Source organism: Numenius arquata, chromosome 1 (genome assembly GCF_964106895.1).
Source record: "Numenius arquata chromosome 1, bNumArq3.hap1.1, whole genome shotgun sequence".
NCBI classification, from domain to species: Eukaryota; Metazoa; Chordata; class Aves; order Charadriiformes; family Scolopacidae; genus Numenius; species Numenius arquata.
This window is the reverse complement of record NC_133576.1, coordinates 53,651,577-53,670,526: the sequence shown is the minus strand read 5'-3', so window position 1 is coordinate 53,670,526 and position 18,950 is coordinate 53,651,577. Positions and strand designations below refer to the sequence as shown.

Here is an 18,950-nt window from a genome sequence, read left to right as displayed (position 1 = left end):
TGAAAGAATAGGTGGGGTTTTGAACTTGCAGTGTGGTTAATGATTCTTTTTAAGAGTCAAATCTTAGGCTTTTTTATCCCGTGTACTTCTATCCTATATCACTTGTTTGTTTGTTTTTCAAGACAGACCTGTTTTGATTTATGTTTTCATATTGTGCGCTTGATTTTAAAAGTGAATAAACTGAAGTCTGTAAATAAGCACACAGTCAAACCTAGCATCACAATTGTGAAAGTTGTGGTTTTCAATATTCCTTCTGTGGCATAAAAAAGTGGTTCTTGTGTTTCTTGTTTCATATGTTTCTTGTTTGTTTGTTTATTCCTCAAGAAAGTGATAGTGACTTTTTTGCAAACACTTTTATCATTTAGGTTTTCCTCATTTTGCATAATTCATATAAACAGTTTTCAGGATAGAGAATTGTATTAGTTGATGAGGAGTGCTCTAATGAAATGTCACTGTTCTATTGCATAATTATTTCTTTCCCAAAATTTCCTGTTCAGAGATGAAGGATATTTAGATTGCATTCATACTTTTGCTTTAATGTAGACCGTATGGGAGGCACACAAGTTTAATGCAAACAATTACTGCGTAAGCAGTTAGTGGGCGAAGTTAGTGATGAAGTGTGAATCTACTAGTTGTCTTCAGCAATCAAGTATTCCTCCAAGAGATTAATTTTGTTTTTCTATTGGAAAGAATTCGCTTATCTTCTTCCTGAATTTTCCCATCTAATGCCTTGTCTCACAGGTTTCTGGGTGTTTTCTGCCTTTTACCCCCCATTATTTAAATTCGTGCCCCTTTTAGTCATTGCTCAGCAGAATTTCATACGTTTCTCACTTTCTGTGCATCCTTGTGAATCAGATTTGCTGGTACATTCAATACCGCACTGCTGCTGGCTTTTAAGCACTTGATTAGTATGATGTAAAAAAAAAATTGAAAAGAGTTTAAAAAATAGCAGAAAAATGTTTGGGGGAATTGACTGTTTTGCTTTAATAAGCAACATATGAACCTTTGGCAAAATGGTTTTGCCTCATGATGTCCTTCATAATTTATAAATATACAAGGGATATAAAACTCTTAAGGATAGATACAGATTATTAAAAGTGTTGATAGTTTCTCAATAGGAAGAGTGGAGATCTAGGTAAGAAGAATTAAATACACACACGTAGATATACATATATGGAAGAACTATAAGGAAAGTTTTGGTTAAAACTGGTAACGTGGGCCCAAAGCTAGATAGAAAACCAATGCGATTTTATGCTGGCAATACCGTTCCTGTCTTAGGGACGGTATGTGTTAGATGGCAAAACGACTTTCATTTATATAAAACTTCAGTGAGGCCTAAGAAAAGGATAGTTCATAGTTGATAGTCCTGCCAAGAGAACTGGAATTTAATGGAGGAGTAAGAGTGGATAAGGGGATAATAAAATCCAAGAGGGAAACAAAATTGTAGAGGAAAGAAAAGGAAGACTAGAACACATGAAGACAAAACAGGATGTCTGAGGAGTGATGTGCATATATTCTGTAGAAGAAAGTAAAATAAAAATGTACGAAGAAAGAAAAATGCAAGTGGAAAATACTTAGCCAAGCCAGTAGGTGGGTGAATGTGTACTAGAACGCAAGTTTGTTGTTGAAAGTATGTGCTGTTTTGAGGTGTTGCCGCTCAGTCCTCTTAGACCAGAGGTAAGAAGTGTGGAGCAACTTGGTATTTGCTACTGTATTAAGGCAACAAATCAAGTGCGATTTCGAGCTTTTGTATGTGGATAAGACACAGCCTGTGTATAGAAAAAAGGCACCTTTGCCTCTCAAAGAAACTGGGCTGTAGAAAATGTAAGCGTATTGTGGGGAAGGGTATAAATAAACACTTGCCCATTTGTGCATGTTTTTCCCGAACATAGAAACACAGAGCTCTGGACTGCAGTCATAGCTCTCCCTCTGCTCCCTGGTTTGGGGGTGGGGGGAAGAAAAGGAAAAAAAAGCGTCTTTGCAAGTCACCTTTTTTATAAAGCAATTTCCATATTCTAAGTGCCATCTCTTATCTTTTCCTAGTAAGTGGATCCCTACTCCGAAATCCCTTGTTTGCTTTATTTATGTGAGAGGCTTGATGGAGTAGCTGCCCTAGTAAAATGGGCTGGAGTCAGTTATCTGCAGGGTCACATTCAGTCCCATGCTTCTCTGCCCTGCTTAATTTTGTTGTGGAGTTAGACATACCAAGCAGTAAATCTTGAAGAAGCTAATGGGCAAACCTTAATTTTAATAATATCTCATAGTTACTAATATGCACTTAATTTCACGATTAGTGATATCTGACAAGTCTTTAAAACGTGTATGCAAACACACAGTGTGTAAAGTTCCTTGTTTTAAAACTTAAGAATGATACCTCTCTAGATGGAAGTTAAATTTGTCTACAGTTATTAAGGTATTCCATTTGGTTTTAATGGTGATGCATTCACAGATCAAAAGTGAAGTGAACAAGCTGTATAAATTGTTGGAAATCGATATTGATGGAGTCTTTAAGTCCTTGCTACTGTTAAAGAAGAAGAAATATGCTGCTCTGACCGTGGAACCAACAGGAGATGGGAAATACGTAACTAAACAAGAACTGAAAGGATTGGATATAGTCCGAAGAGACTGGTGTGATCTTGCGAAAGAGACTGGAAAGTGAGTTTCTTTATGGCATTGTCGTCTTTGCTCTTTTTCAACGAGTACATACTTCATAAACGTTTGATATCACATGGCTGTTTCTTGAATGGTGCAGATTGGTAGCTAACATCAGCATTAGGGCTTCTTAACTGATTTTTGTAGGAGATGATGAGAACATGGCATGTTGGCATTGGTAACAGATCATCCTTGTGCAAGTCCACGTCTCTAATTTCAATATCTGTTTTTGCATCTCCTGTGGAAGCTGTGCATTTGAGTTGTCGTGATTTTATATATGCGGTTTAATAAACCACAGCTGAAATCTTGTGAAAATGGTAGGTGCTATCAGCATTTGGAGTCACAGGTTTTAAGTCAGATATTTATTTTCTTTTTTTTCCAAGATGGTTAAAGCAGCTGGTGGTCAACTCTTTCAGCATCCTCTAATAAAGCTGGAAGTGCACTGGGTGCAGCCTGAGGAGATGATCCTTTCCCCAAAGACTGTTTTTCTTCCATTTTGCAAATAAGACTCTTTTGATACTTCATTATGATGGATATGGGATTGATGATTTATTAATTGTCATTGCACAGGGCATTTTTGTACTTAAATTCAATAGAGGTAATAACAATTATCACTGCAGAAAGAAAAATGTAGTGGATGGAGAGGTGGTCATCTGGGGGCTGACTCAACTTATATTGCGTACTGCCTCTTGAAAACTTAAATAAATTGTGGTCCAAATGTATCAAAAAATGAATACTTTTTTACATCTGTAAAAATATACCATACGCTTACTGTTCTTAAGACTTGCATTTTCTAAGAAAAGATGCATCATAATAGAAGCAAATTTTTCCAAGTTAGGAATGTATTAGTAATTAAAGCTATACAAATGTTTGAGAGTGTTCTTTAGTGACTAACTCTTCTGCAGCTGGCAGATCTTCCAACCACATTTTACAGAAATAGGCAACACTTTGCTTACTTGATATGTTCTCTTCTCCCCCATCTTAAGATACCTGCTATGGAATAATAAATGGCAAAATGAAATGGGAGCAGAAAATAGAAACCAGTTGCATTTAACAATTCCAAATCACTGTTTAACATTAGAACTATTTACAATAATTTGCTTTTAGTAAAACAAGTAACTAAATAAAACACAACATGAAATATCCTGGCAAATTTCTATAAATTTTCCATCAGACTTCATACTCAGGCTCTTTAAATTCTAGTGGTAACCCAGGGGAAGAGAGGATTGTGTTTGTTGTAGTGGTTTTGCTTTGCATGTCTTAAACTTTTCTTCATTTCTGGACTGTTTTTACAGCTATATAATTGGTCAGATTCTTTCTGATCAGCCCCGCGACATAATCGTGGAAAATATTCAAAGGCGACTTATAGAAATTGGAGAAAATGTGATCAGTGGCCAGGTCCCAGTAAATCAGTTTGAAATAAACAAGGTAAATTATTCTCAGCTCTTTTCTGTCTCAGAAAAAAACTTTACTGTTCCTGAATATATTGACTGCTGACAAAAATCTTTTTAATCCTTATGATGCTTTGAAATATCAGGGGTTTTATTAGACACTGAATAGCATGGAACATACTGCAAAGATCCTGAAATATGAGTAAAGATACCTTGTGGGGCTGGAGGCCAGCCTTGCTTCCTCAAAATAGTACCTTTGTGTATTGTCCCATCCTGCTGTCTCCCTCACTGGTGCTGCACTTTGAGAATGACATGATAGCTCATGCTTTCAGGAGAAGTTTTCTCCTGAATTGTTATCTTATATTTCAGGTTTAAAATGCATAAACTGAAGAATGCAATGGAAAAGAATAAAAACGTTCTGTTTTCTAGAAAACTTATATAAAAGCATACTATTGTTAGTTTATTTCCCTTCAAAGCTCCATAGAAGAAAGCTAATAGTCATTTTGAGATCTCGTTCAAGACTTTCCTGTAGCAAGAAGTAAAATACCCAACTTTATCTACAGGAGTTTTAGCAAACAGCATTGTTGGTTTGGTTTATTTTTATGAATCCTCAATGAAACCTGTCTTTTTAACTTCAAAAACCTCTCTCCCCCTGCTAGGGGCTTGTTTCACTACTGAATTGCATATTACACGCCCCTCTCATGTTTCTGATAGAAGAGATTTTCCAAATTTGCTCCATCCAAAGACTTTTTTTTTTTTTTTTGCCAGCTGGACATCTGTCTGCTCTGTGTTAATCAATCAGTTAAGAAATGTGTTCATCTTGTCATATGAGTATTAGAGAAATCAGTGATTTTTACGATTGACTTAAGAAACAACGTTCCGATTGCAAATACTCTAAGCATACTTAGTATCCCAGTAAAAGATATGTGTGGAATAATTTTAACTTTAAATGCTGAATGTTCCTCTGTTTTACTACTTTGGAAAAAAATAATGTATTTCACTATTAAGTCAAATGTATAAGTTGTTCTTAAGAACTGAGATACTGGTAGATATTTAAATGTTGCATTTTACTTTATGTAAAAGAAAAACTCACTGTGGAATTTCAGTAGTATGAGATACATGGAAATACTTAAATCCAGTTGTATCCTCTTGCTACAGAGCTTGTTAAACACACTCAACTACTTGATATTCATACTTACTTTCTGACCTGAACTGGTGCAGGGCTAAGAGGGTAATCTCTGGCTGTATTTTTGTATTTTGTGTGATGTTTTTATCTTCAATTTAGTTTAATTTTAAAACAATTGCATTATATCTGTAACTGTTTTGAACTGTTGTGGTTTTAATATAATGCATTCTTCAGACAATAATTGTAAAAGCATCCTCTCATTTTATTAATAATAACATTTTTGAAGTATGAAGGACTGGTACCTAGACCTTCATGTCTGGAAAATACCTTTATTACAATTTTTTCATCTTAGCTTTTTGTGTTGCAAATGTACTTGTGAATACTAGATGGGTGAAGATAGCTACTGTGTAATCTTGTCTTTTAAAGTTCTGAGTTGTCCAACACTGAAGTAAAGTACTTTTCTCATAGTTATGTTTCTGTTTCCTCCTTTGATCTCTTAGGCATTGACAAAAGATCCACAGGATTATCCTGACAAAAAAAGCTTGCCACATGTGCATGTTGCCATGTGGATAAACTCTCAAGGAGGCCGAAAGGTGAAGGCAGGAGACACAGTGTCATATATCATTTGTCAGGTAAAAATGTCTTTATTTATAGCTAAATACTAGGTATTGTTTTGAGAGATTGCAAAGAAAACGAACTCAACTCCTGGAAAAAAATTTTTGGTGTTTCTTTGTAGCGAGATTATGTTATAGTCTAAAATAGCCAATTTTTTGTACTAAATTTAGTTTTACAGATCCAGAAAGAACCATTGTGATCAGCTCAGCTCATCTGACTGTTTCCATATAGTGGCTGGTAAAATTTCCCTGAATTAATTTCTGTTTGGAACTAGAACTTATTTTTAAGGAAAATATCTAATCATCATTTTAAGGAGAAGAAAATTCTGTTGGTGACAAACCTGTCGTTCTTGGAAAGCTATTTGGTGGTGGTGGTTAAATAGTGTCATTGTTCTTTTTAGTGTCAACCTGTGTCTTTTCAGTTTGTGGTCATTGGATGTGGCAGTACTTCTGTTGGATAGAGTGGCAAGTTTGAGCAACTTTGTGTTTGCGGGTGTTCATCCTATAAATGCTTATTGTGGTCTCACAAATACATACTCTGCTTTGGATGTGCTATTAAAAAAGAAAAGCACAGGGTGGATTAAATGGACCAAGGAATCTCTTATGCCAAAGTGATGGGCTTGAGAATGTGACTTCTACGGTGGACCACTATTTGAGGTTCTTCATCATTAAAAACTGAAAGATACTGGTTTTTATTTAATTGAGAGTTCTCAGCCTGGCGTGATGAAACCGCCAAGACTTATGAGAGCTGGGCCATGGGTACGGCTGAGCAATGGCACAATAGAAGAGAAGAATGTACTTGTTGAAAGAAGGGAGCTGAAGGAATTGCATTGTAATTATTTTTGCAAAGCAGCTGGATGAGCTGAATAGTCTAAATTAATTTTGTTCTGAATACTAAGTTGTCTGAAAGGAGTAGGAGGGACCAATGGCTTGCAGTCTGTCTTTATTAGTGATGGGTTTTCAGTCCATGGTTGCTGACCCTGTTGAAGCCAGAAGCTCGTCTTAACTGAAAAATGAAGGTGTCATATGTTAATGCATTAATTTTATTTTGTTGTAAAAAAAGGGAAAAAAGAGACTGTATTTAGCAAAAAACAAGCTGTGGTATTCTCTCCAGCCCCCACCCCTCTTAAAGTTTACTTCTACTATTGAATGCTTGCTAAAATACTATGTTAAGTTCTGATCTTAAGATTTTTGACACACATTAAAAATAAAATTTCCAAGTGTAGGTGTGGACTGGGAATATGATTCTACAGACTGCATGAATTACATTTTCCAGAAGAGTACCATCTTCTTAGAGTTGGTACTTAATTCCTCCGTGAATACTGTTTTCAATTTAATTATTGCCTTCCCAAGTTGAATTATTTTCTCCTTATCTCCCTCTTTCAAGTTGAAGAAGAATGTAATGTTTACTCTAACCTCTGAGTGGTGTTTCTCTCTTGGCTTGCGATGTCACCATGTGTTTATTTCAGTATTTCCGAGTATTTCAGAATTTGCTCTTTCAAATTGATGCTATTGCCTCTGTCGTTTATTTGCATGCCAATGAACGATAGTCCATTCTCTGACCGTTCATTCTATTTGTTTCTTTATAGAATCAAAGAATATAAATTTCGGAACAAAACAGATATAGTTTTGATATCCACGACTTAGAATTTGCTTGTTGTGCAAAATGATAATGCTAGTTCAGTACAAAGTGAATCCAAAACGCATGCCCTCCGTGTATTTTTAACTGGGCTGATGGTTACAATGTGTTTTCATTGTGCATTTCAGAATTGACAGATGGGACTGTTTACTCTGTCTACTCTTACTGATTTGCACGTGTAGGCTGCAATAATACAAGCTGGATTTACATTCTTGAACTTGCTGGTTGATGCCAGCATCAGCAATGCACACTTTTTTTTTTTTTTTTTACCACTGCTAGATTTATATTGGATGCAAAATAAATCAACCAAAAGAGAGTGATCATGTAACAGTTCTGCGTTAAAATAACACATAATGGTTGAAGCATAATCCTTTGTATAGACTGAATGTGGATTTTTACTTTTTTCACGCTTTGTTTTGTATGTGTCTCCTGTCTTAGGATGGCTCGGATCTCAGTGCCAGCCAGCGAGCATATGCTCCGGAACAGTTGCAAAAGCAAGACAATCTTACCATTGATACTCAGTACTACCTGTCACAGCAAATACATCCAGTAGTTGCTAGAATTTGTGAGCCCATAGAAGGAATCGATTCTGTTCTTATTGCAACGTGGTTAGGTAAGTATTCTGGATTCAGTTTATTTAAAGAATTACAAGGGACATGGTGAGAACTTTTAATGTATGTTTCTTAACAGAAATGCTTCCCGAAATCAGTCTTTTTACAATGAACAATAGCTTATGTTACACAGTCCGTAGAAAGCAGCTACCACTTTTCAGAAGGTGCTCATTAATGTGAACTTAATCTTATAATCCTTGTTCAGAGTTGCAAAAATTTATTGCTCATAAATGACAGCGCTATTGCATGTCTTTGAGACTTTCTTAAGTTACTAAAGTAGTTCTGAAGCGTGCATCCAGAACTAGCATGTTTTCCAGAGAGAAACCCTAGCATCTTCCCAGGGAGAAAGGAGTCATAGTTATAATGAAGGATATACATTTTTAGTAGGGTGTAAATGAAAACTTTTGTTTGCTAGAACTGACCTAGTGGATAACAGAAACATAAAACCTTAGTAACAGTCTTGACTGCTCCATATGGAGAAATGAAGGGGCCAAAAAAAAAAGTGCTATAAAAATTTTGACTATTGCTTGTGACCTACAGGATCACCAGTTTTTATTCAAATGAGCAACAGGGAATTGCTCTTGTTAGAGTGTTTTTCCTCTTAAGAGGATGTCAAAAGAATTAAAAATTTTCTGTCCAACTCTCATTGCCTCTGTCTTCTCCATTCCGTAGGTTTCTTAGCTAGAAAGAAGTATAGGTGTTGAAAAATGGTTAACTTCTATTGGGTCTTTTTCCATGAAAATACAACACTGTGTGTGTAATCCTTTTGATGTTGTTTCCTCCCTAAAAGTGATTCGCCAACAGATATGATTGATTTCCTTGATAAACAGAAAGTTTGTGATTTGTATCCCACATCTAGTTCATTATTTCCAAATCTGTTATTCAAGGACACAGAAGAAGTTGTTAATCTTGCTGGCTGCCGAGTTCTTGACAAGACTGTCCTCTCCCACAAGAAAGTTTTTAGAGGGGCACTTTAATAATCTCCTGTTTGATACTGTGCCCGTGTCTGCAGGAAGTTCAGACCCGCAGAAGCGATTTTGTTCAGAATTTTGGAATGCTCAAAGGAAGAGTTAGTCCTCAACATTTTGTGTTTATGTTATGGCCAAGATCCAGGATTTGGTCACTTAAAACCAGCCGGCAGTGTGTTGGCTTCAGCACCGTTCACCTGGGATGCAGCAGCTCTGTAGGTTACTTAACTTACAGTGGGTTCTGCTCGTGGTGAGCTTGCCATTTGCACTTAAAATGTGTACAGGTAAGTTCCTGTCTTGTTGCTTCTCAAGAAGAGTGTTATCCATGAAAGGTCATCTCCCAAGACAGTCTGTGTAATGTGCAGCTTTTCCCATCTCAAAGTTGTCTGTTTAAAAAAAAAAGAAAAAAAAGGACAGGAATTTTGCTTTTTCTGGGAGGCTGCAAGAGTATTTCTTGGAGTCATTTGATGTTTCAGTGTGTCTTCAACAGCTCTGGTGCTTTGAGGAGGTGTCAGCCCTGCTTCACACATGCAGGCTGACCATACAAATCATTCTGTTTATGTGGCAGGACCAACTTTCCCTTGATGTCAGAGTGGACTATGTGGTATGCCTGACTGAAAAGGTCAAGCACTCCTGGTTAGGTTGAAGCAGTTTAAAATAGGCGGTAAACTTGTACTTCATTTAGGTAAAAGACAGGAAAGATTTCTGAAGTTAATTTATTTTATTTGACAAAGATTGTTAGTCTGGTAGAGTTAAGCTCAAATTCAGAGTTGTTCCTTATTCGTAACCGGTCGGATTTTCAGAAAAGACTGGCTCCCTTCAGGCACCTAAATTAAGTGCCCATATCTTCAGAACTGCATGCCACTTGTTTGCAAATGCCTTTGCTGCTTTTTGTGCTATAGTACGTTCAAGATGAAAATTTCTTTTATGCTCTATAATAGCATCATGCAGCTGAGAGTTTATTAATAGTCCACAATTGTCAGTCTGAAAACCTGTATGTATCTATTACAATCTTAGATCTGAAATGCTTTCAGTTTGACCTTGCTGTGCTGTAAAATCTCCTTCTCCGGCTTTGTTTTCTTGAGAATGCTTAAATTGAGCTTGGGGGTAAACTCAGGTCTTTTTCAAAACTTCTGCTCTACTTACATCTTTATATACAGCACTTAATCAGAGTTGTACATAAATCATTGCAAGCTGAAGTTATCTTACAGCTTTTTTTTTTTTTTAACAGTGCTGGAGGGATAGTCAAGTGGTTTTGTTTCAAAGAAATTGAAAATAGTTTACAAGACACGAAAGTGTACAAGATACTAGAGGCCAGCTTGCTAAAACACGCAAACGTGCAAACTGTTTATTGTTCTGTGTTGCTAAGTTGAGCTTTTTTGCTTAGTATTTTCATCATGTTACATGTGCAAATTCCTGTCGATTTTCCCATCTTGTTGCAAAAGAGCATATTTTTCTGTTCTTCAAAAGAAAGTTGGTGTTCTGGAGTATATCTAAGAGTATCTGTGCACCAAAAGTTGGTTGCGTTCTCATTGTGTGTGTCTTTCTCCATCTGATGTGATTTATTGTGTTACGTAGGGTATGTGTCTGTATAGGGAGAGTGGTTGTAGAAAAAAGATCTGTTTCATGTTTAATGGAGTCTCTCTATAAGGTGAACGTTTTCATTGGCATGTCACCGCATTAGTCCAAGTAGATAAAATTGAGCTCTGCTTAGGGAAGCTTGGCTCATATCAAAATGATGAAAAGTTCTTTGTTTTGTCTGTACTCAAAGCAAGTTATTTTAAGCTATTTTAGACGCTGAAGAACAAAAGCAAATAAGCACACCTAAAAATTGCAAAGAACTCCTTAAATATCATATTTATTCACTATGGAATCAAGCTGAAAATTGCCTTTTGTTTTTGGGCATTGTAGAAGGTCTGCCCAGCCTTTGAAAATGGAAGTTCATTGTTCCTAAAAATGAGAACCTCACGGGCATTCTCTTGCATTCACTTTCTTTTTCTTGAAGTTCTTGAGGAAAAGCAGTGACAAGATGACGATTGTCAGGGTTTCTGAAACTAAGTGTGTAATCTGATCAGTCATATCATTCAGTAAATCTCATCTTGAATGCTTGGAGACCTTACTTACTTCATCCTGAAGATACCTGTACCTTTTAAATGAAAAGAATTGTATTGGCAGAACAATTCTCTTAACATAATTAAAGTAAGGGTTTTTTGTTGATACAGAAATACTGCTCCTTGTCTGAAAGAAAAATCACATCTTATTTCTGTGTTGTCAAAAGTATCTAAACATTATGGAACTAGAGTCATTTAGCCATGGGATTTTTGTAGCTGTTACTGCATAACATCAGTTTCTTTAAATTATGGAAGTTGCTGGCTGCTGTCCTAGACTGTGTCATGGTCTTCTGAAAGAGATACGTGTTGCGGCCTTACAGGTGGATGTGCATGTTGGTGCTCTGCAGATTGCTTGGCATTTGGGCATTTCTTAGGAAGGCGTTCTAATTTTAGGGAGTCATTACCAGGTCCTGATCAGGCTTGTCATTAAGAGTACTTCCCAGTACTGGTTCCTCCATCCACCCAGTGTCTGTATGTCCTTGTAAGGAAACCCACCACCACCTTAAAGAGACTGCCTTTTTTTAATTTTTTTTTTTTTTCCCTCCTCCTTCCTAGCGTCATTTAATAGGTGTCTTTAATGTAGTATTTAGCAGCTACTCAGGCAGACTCTCCCGAGAGAAACCAGGAGGGAGATGTGCTCTCCTTGGGGCACGCAGGAATTACATCAGGCTCTGTCCATTTTGTTGCTTTCGTCACATTAGGGAGTGAAGCCAGAGGAGAAAATGATGGAACTTATTATTAAAGCAGTGACAAGACTTCACGACAATAGGTTAATAAACCCCAAAGCATATGGATTTTGCTATTTGTGGTCTAGCTGGGCTTTTTCTGAGGGTCTAGACCTGCTTAGAAGCTGAGACTTGCTGAAGGGCGTTGCACGTTTTGACCGCGAAAGAGGCCTTTTTGCGGACCCCACGCAGAAGGCAGGCTGGATTTGCAGCGCAGGAGGGTCCTTCTGAGGAAATAAATAAATAAATAAAAATAGAAAACAGCGCGTGAGTTTCCGAAGGGCAGAGGCCCCTCGGCCGCCCAGGCTTAGATTCGGCGGGTCCGGGCCCGGGCGCGGGCCCGGGCCTGACTGAAATGGGCGTCCGTCGCCTGCAGGTGGCAGCAGGGGATGCCGTTTCCCAGCTTCTCGCAACATGCCTGACGGGCAAAGGTGCAGCCGGGGGAAACTTCCCGTGCTTCCCGGCTAGCCTGCGGCTGAAACACGAAATGCCGGGGGGAGAAACCCTCCCTCGGGGGGCTTTGTTCGGCGGTGGGAAGGGGGGGGGGGGGGCGGCCGGCGTCCCGCTAAAGGCCTCCCCGGGGGCCGAGGCCGTGGGCCTGGGGGGGCGAGGGGACAGGGCTGTGCACAGGGAGACATGGGGAAACCCTCTGCAGAAACATTATTTTTAAAATAGCTGTGATTAGTAAAATCTGTTTAGCTTTTTTTTCTGTTTCTTGAGTGACCCCTTTTGCTGGCTAGTTAGTAAGCGTTACAATAATTCTATTTAATAATTTAAAAAAAAACAGCTACCGGAACTTACTTTTATTGCTTACTTTTACACGCTAGGTTTGTCAGCGTATCTTTAACGTTGCATTTCCTTGTCATGCATGCAACCTTGCAGTTTTGGTGAGGTGGGAAAGCTTACCTGTGGTGCAGGTAATTTAATGATAGCCCTGAAGATTTTTCATGTCAGAATAAGTCAAAGTCCCTTTGACTGTTCTTGATGTCATGGGGAAAAAAAAAGCATTCAAAGAAGTTCACTGCTTAATCTCATCCTATTAATTTAAAAATTACCAAAATCAGGTATTATTTGATTTTTATTTCCCCCACCCACCCACCCATCAGACAGTCCCTGTTTTGTTTACCAAGTAGAGTAACATGACCAGTGTGACCTGGTCCAGGAGGATACCAGTTAGTGTGCTGAAATGGATTAATTGGACCAACTAACTATTCCTGAAAGGAGATAATAGATAAAATAGGTCTCGATTCCTTAAGATAATTAAGGTAGGCATGTTCTTTAAAAGCCTGATTTGTAGTCCCTTTGATTTCACTGGGGCTGTTTGCACACCAAAAGTTAGATGTACACTTGAATCATCACAATATTTTTCCTGTTGTTTTCTCTAGCCAAAACAGCTAAGAAAGTTCGAGATAGGTGTGATTGAAATTCTTCCAATGATGGGGTTTTTTAATGTTAAATTATTACCAAATGTCCGTAGGCTTATTTGCTGTCACTATTTCAGACTGAATATTGGAAAACTGCAGTTATATGAAGACCAGGATTTACCCCTTTTATCTTTCATTTAATGAACTACTTTGCTCTGTATTTGCCTTTTGGGAAGCAACCAAAGACAGATTTATACCTGAACTTTAATAGCATCTGTATTGGAAAGTTGCAACAATGTTTTTTCATTCCACTTCTGAACTGGAGGAGAATTTTTGTTTGTATTCACCATTACTATCTTAGATCCAACCTACTGCATATTAGTTGAATTTTTGCAAAATCTTAATACTAAACTCAAGCTCCCTGTCAAAACCTTTCTTCTACCTGTGTGTTGCAGAACATACTCTTTGTTTTCTAAAACAGTAAATATATCACCAACCCTTTTTAAAAAACAAAAGGGGGGAAAAAAATCAAACCCCACACTTTTTTGGGGTATCATATGTATTAGAGTGTAAGATAAGCTATTAGCAATGTTTTTGCTTTGTTTGCTCTTCCTTTTGATGAATAGTAGAGAAGTATTAAAAGTTTAAAAATCTCTTGGAGGTAAATTGTTACCCTTATGCTTTGATATTTGTTTCTTTGGATAAAATTAAAATTGGGAAGATAGTTAAAATTAAAGTGAACCCCCTATTCTATCAAGAACCAAATAAACTTATTTGGTAATAGAGTTTTTCCTTGTCCTTGAAGTTGGTTTATCATTGCAAAATAGAAATTCAGAATAGCAATAGTAAAGTTACACATATCAAATCTTTTATGTAAAGACAATGTATATCTGCCTGTATAACACAACTGTTCTATATGTGCAATCATATTTGTCTAGTTTAACTGAATATTGTTCCCAAACATTGTCTTTAAGTCTCCCGGTGCTGGTAAGGTTAAGAACTGTAAAATCTAGCTTTACTTTCTGTTTGTAATCTTTCTTACTCTTTCTACAGTAATTATTACATTTGTTATTGAAATTTACATGAGAAATGAGTTAATACATGGTAATCAGTTACTTGGCTTAATTAGTCTCTGTTAAAAATATTTTTAAAAGTGCTTCTCTTTGATCTTTTCTTCTTAATAATGAAGTAAGCCATAGTTTTCTGAACATTTTCTTCTACATGCTCATTCGATTAATTTTTTTTTTTTCTAGCATGTGGTATTTGCTAGACTTAAGGAAAAAAAAACCCTGTAAATGGGATACATGGACTTTTAAAAGGTTGCACATGACAAAGGATGACAAAACCCATGGATTTTTATTAAGTTTACTTTGGCAGTCTTATTCCTAGGGCAGTGAACTTCGTGCTTGCTTGCTTATTTACTTATTTGTGGTTGAATCAGTATTTTTAGAATCTCTTTTGTGTATTTATTTGTTTAAAATCTTGAGTTCTGGCAATCAAAAATAAAGCATTTTGTCTCCAGCGCTGTCGTTTTAAATGCTGCTGCTGAATTTTAACCACTGCATTAGATTGAAACCTACATGCTGTTAACCACTGAGCCAAAATGAAATCGACCACTGCATTGAAATCAGAGTTGGCAGTTGTATACGGACTTGAAGGAGTTGGTAATAGCAGTGCACCCGTGTTTCTTTAATGGGGTTTTTATTCTCTGTTTTCAGTTTTAATGGTGCCATTTTGATTTAAAGACTGTTTCTTAATAACGATGCACATTTTTATTGAAATATTTTCAATGTGACTTAAGAAGAAAATAACAATAAAGCCATCCGTTAGGAGTGGTTTCCTCAGAAACAAAATGTTCTGTTGCATACTCCCATGATAATGCAGTGTGCTTGTTTTATTTATAAAGCAATCTTGCGTAAGAAGATAAGTAAGAAGATTTCTTCATGTTTCGTGAACCTCTATTTGTGGTTAAAAATTGTAAAACGTATTTATGTTTTATAGAGGAAGTTCTGCTAAGGAGAGATTTTCAGCTTCTGAATTTACATTTTGTAACTTTCTTTTGAATCTGCTTCACCCAGCGTATGAAAAATGAGCCTACTTGTATGATTGACCTCTTAGTCTTTTGAAATTTTTGTTTCTTATTAATAGGACTGGATCCCTCCCAATTCAGAGTCCATCACCATTACCATAAAGATGAGGAGAATGATGCCTTGGTTGGTGGCCCAGCTCAGCTCACTGATGAGGAGAAATATAGGGATTGTGAAAGATTCAAATTTTGCTGCCTCAAATGCGGAACAGAAAATATTTATGACAATGTCTTTGATGGTTCGGTTAGTTGTTTTTTTTCTGTTTCATTTCTCTTCATCGGTGAGGGAGCAAAATACTTGTAGAGAGAACGGCTTTTCAGATAGGGTTCGTGTGATGTAGGAGAAGATACCATATTGTTTGAATCCTGCTATTTATAGCTTTGGAACAGAAAAATGCTGATAGGATAGTGCTGAAATATTTTTCCCATTTTTGCATTTCAGCTGTGTCGTCTAGCAGAACATGTGAGATTATCTGGCTTCATTAATCTGTTTGCCCACAGTCGTGAATGATTGTTGCTGTAACTTTTTAAGGAATCCTTATCTTAACACCTTAGTAACTTCCAGTTCTCTGTTTAATGAAACTTTCTCATAGTAATGGCAATTCCTTATCCTAAATCATATTAATTGGAACAAACTGTTTTTGGAACTCGTGTTTATCTTGCTACATCCCACCTCCCTTCCTGACAGTAAGGTTTTTCTGTGTTATCTTTCCTTCTGTCTTTGTGTATTGAACATAAAAAGTCATAGGGGTACATTCTTGTTGAGAAGTTCTGCCAAAAAATGTATCTCTGACCTTGGATCACAACTTGAAATAGGGCCAAGTATTTAACTCTGCAGCAATGTTATGTATGTATTAGTCATTGGCAAATTAGCGAGCTTTGGAGTAGTGAAAACCTTGAAACTGAAAGCAAATAAATCTTTTATCTAAATTAAAAGTAATTATTTTAAGTTAATTTGGACAAACAGCAGATGTTTTGCATTTTTTTGAATCAAAATAAAGCAGTCTTTGGACGCAAGTAAGAGGAAAAGACATACAAATCGAGTGATACTTTGTGAATCCTTGACTTTTGTTCATTACAGCTGTAAATAAGATAGTTAATTGCATGTAGGCTTGACAACTTGCAGATGGGCTAACTGGAGAGAAGTGGATATTAAACTCCTTTAAAAAATCAAGCAAACAAACAAAAAACTCTTACCAAACAGCAAAAGAAACCCCTAAACCAAACAAAAAAAATGCCCTTCTCTTCCACCTGGAATTATTTAGTGGTGTGAATGGTGGTTTAGCCAAGATTGCTCACAAAAGCAAAGTCTTACCTTGAAAGAAAGATTTCTTTAAGTTTTATAACTGTCCAACCTACCAGATTGTTGTTGTTTTAATGAGAATTCTACCAACTTAATTTCAGCTGTTCACAGATCACTTCCAGGTTCTGAAATTTTAATGTCAGGTGTTCATAAGATTTTGAAAGTTGGGGGAATGGGATGGTGTAAAACTGTAGGAGATATTCTCTTCACTGGAGAAAATAAAAGATGACCATGTCATTCTTGTTTAACAACATTTGTCTCACGAGATTTGTCTCTACAGCCCTGTTGGTAATTTCATAATTGGTATCTATAAGGTTGATTTCAGTGTTCTGATCAGTGGGCTTGGGCAGAACTTTGATGTCCCTGATAAAACAACAAACCCGCTGTTTCAGGGAGACAGGAGAGTGTGATTTGTCCATAGCTAAATTTTTTTACTCAACATCATTTTTTTGATCGATTAACTTTGCAACAGGTGAAGAAGCATATTCCCCAAAAGACCTTTCGTTAAGAAGAGAACAGAGAAACCTGTAGGGCAGAGAAGTCTTTATACGGATGTGGCAAACTATGATGAGAAGAAAGAAGGCCTAGACATTAGAGGCTCTTTAAGATTATTATTTTTAAAAAATATGTATTATGTCTAAACTCTTCCGATTAACTTCTGCTACCATCACCTGTTGTAATAATGCATGCTGTTTTTACACTTCTGTTTTCAGGGGCGATTTATTGAACCCAGCTTGCAAAGGTGCAGTAAGACTGAATGTGACGAGCCTCCTTTCAACTATGTGGTTCAAATGAACAACAAATTACTGTTGGATATTAGACGCTACCTCAGAAAATACTATAATGTAAGTATTCAGAAAATGTTTTGCCATATGAAATGAGTTTTCTCATTTCAAGTGGTGCTGAGTTTTTGGTGACTTTCATGTTACCTTTTTTTTTTTATAATTCAAGGTAATAGCATGCAACGTCAAAACCCAACTTTATGAAAATAAAACAATCAATTAATGATTTCAAATACTAATCTAGAATGTTTGTTTTCTCAGTTCAGTCTGAAGGCAAGATAGTCAGATGTATTTAAATTTTTGTAACTGTGTGTCAGCATTATTACAGCTGTAGTAGCTTTCTGTTTTCCAAATTTTTAGAAGAAAAAGTGCAGAGAGTTTATTATCTTAATGCTTTTGAGAAAATCTCTGAAGCCTATCAAATATACAGATATCAGGTTCTCATGTAATTGAAATCTGTTTCTCTTTCTTTGACCCAGTTGGTGTATATTGTGTTACACTGTGAAAAGGAAAACTGAACATAGCTTTGTAAAAATTCTTTGAAGGACGATAGGAAGGGAAATACTGTGAATCTTTCTGCATAACGGTTGAGAGGGGGAAAAAAGAGGAGAAAGATGGGTAGTTAATTAATTTAATATAATTATTTTTTCTGGGGGGCAGTGCAAGAAATCCAAAGTGCCCACGGTAGTGGTTGGCTTTGTATGGCATCGTGGAAGAAAAATGTGTAATATTTGAAATTCCCATCTTCACACTGTCCAAAGTGGTGACTAGTTAGGAAAAAGCCACCATGATTTTTTAATTATATCAATATGTTTTGCATCTCTAATATGCTGGAAGCATCATATTTTGGTGCTAGCCATTTTGGTAAAATTTTCATGGATCTTCTCATCCTATTGCCTGCCTGCCTTTTTTGGTTGTCCCAACATTGCCTGTTTTCACACTTCAGGACAAAATCAATTTTGAAAGCACTCATAACCTTTGAGTGCTCATAAACTTTGATGTACTCAAAAATGTAAAATTGTTGTTGAAATTTTGACCTGTAAACAAATAGCTTACCTAATCTGTGGAGTGTTTTCTTTGCAGATAGCAGCTACAACGCTAAGAATTATCATTATCATTTAATACTAAGTATGCATTTTGTGTTATCTTCTTTATTAGTTGTTACTGAAATTGTAGGTAAGTGTTTTCTAAGCTCTTTTCTGGAAATGTAATATTTTCTGGATGTATAAATACTTCTTTTGAAGGCCTTTGCGTCAAAGGGAGCACAAAACTTTCTTAGAGTATTTAAATTCAGGCAGTATTTCACAAAGTAGGGACAGATTGTTCCTTTCCATTGAAGTTAAAGGTAGATGACTTGGATAGGTGAAGTTACCAAAACACAAGATCTCACATTGCTTTATTGCAAAGTCCACCTGGCTGCAAAATCAGCATTCAATTGATATTACTATACATATTATATTGAATTATACAATGTGTTATTAAACAATATGTCAAAGTAATATATTTACACAGGCTGCTTTTGTGTAAAAGTTGCTTCTGATCCACTTTTTTAGATTTAATATATATACATTACTTAGC

At 36.5% G+C, this 18,950-nt stretch overlaps 1 protein-coding gene across 3 annotated transcripts in view; it reads left to right on the top strand.

The window, feature by feature from the left end:
• Positions 1-18,950, top strand: part of POLA1 (DNA polymerase alpha 1, catalytic subunit) — a 205,437-nt gene that overhangs the window by 78,961 nt on the left and 107,526 nt on the right. For all 3 annotated transcript variants that reach the window (XM_074144632.1, XM_074144623.1, XM_074144615.1), the window contains exons 29-34: positions 2,450-2,655; positions 3,948-4,080; positions 5,670-5,801; positions 7,861-8,035; positions 15,350-15,531; positions 17,304-17,435. In XM_074144632.1, coding sequence (XP_074000733.1) covers positions 2,450-2,655; positions 3,948-4,080; positions 5,670-5,801; positions 7,861-8,035; positions 15,350-15,531; positions 17,304-17,435 — 960 coding nt within the window. The remainder of the gene's footprint in view (positions 1-2,449; positions 2,656-3,947; positions 4,081-5,669; positions 5,802-7,860; positions 8,036-15,349; positions 15,532-17,303; positions 17,436-18,950) is intronic.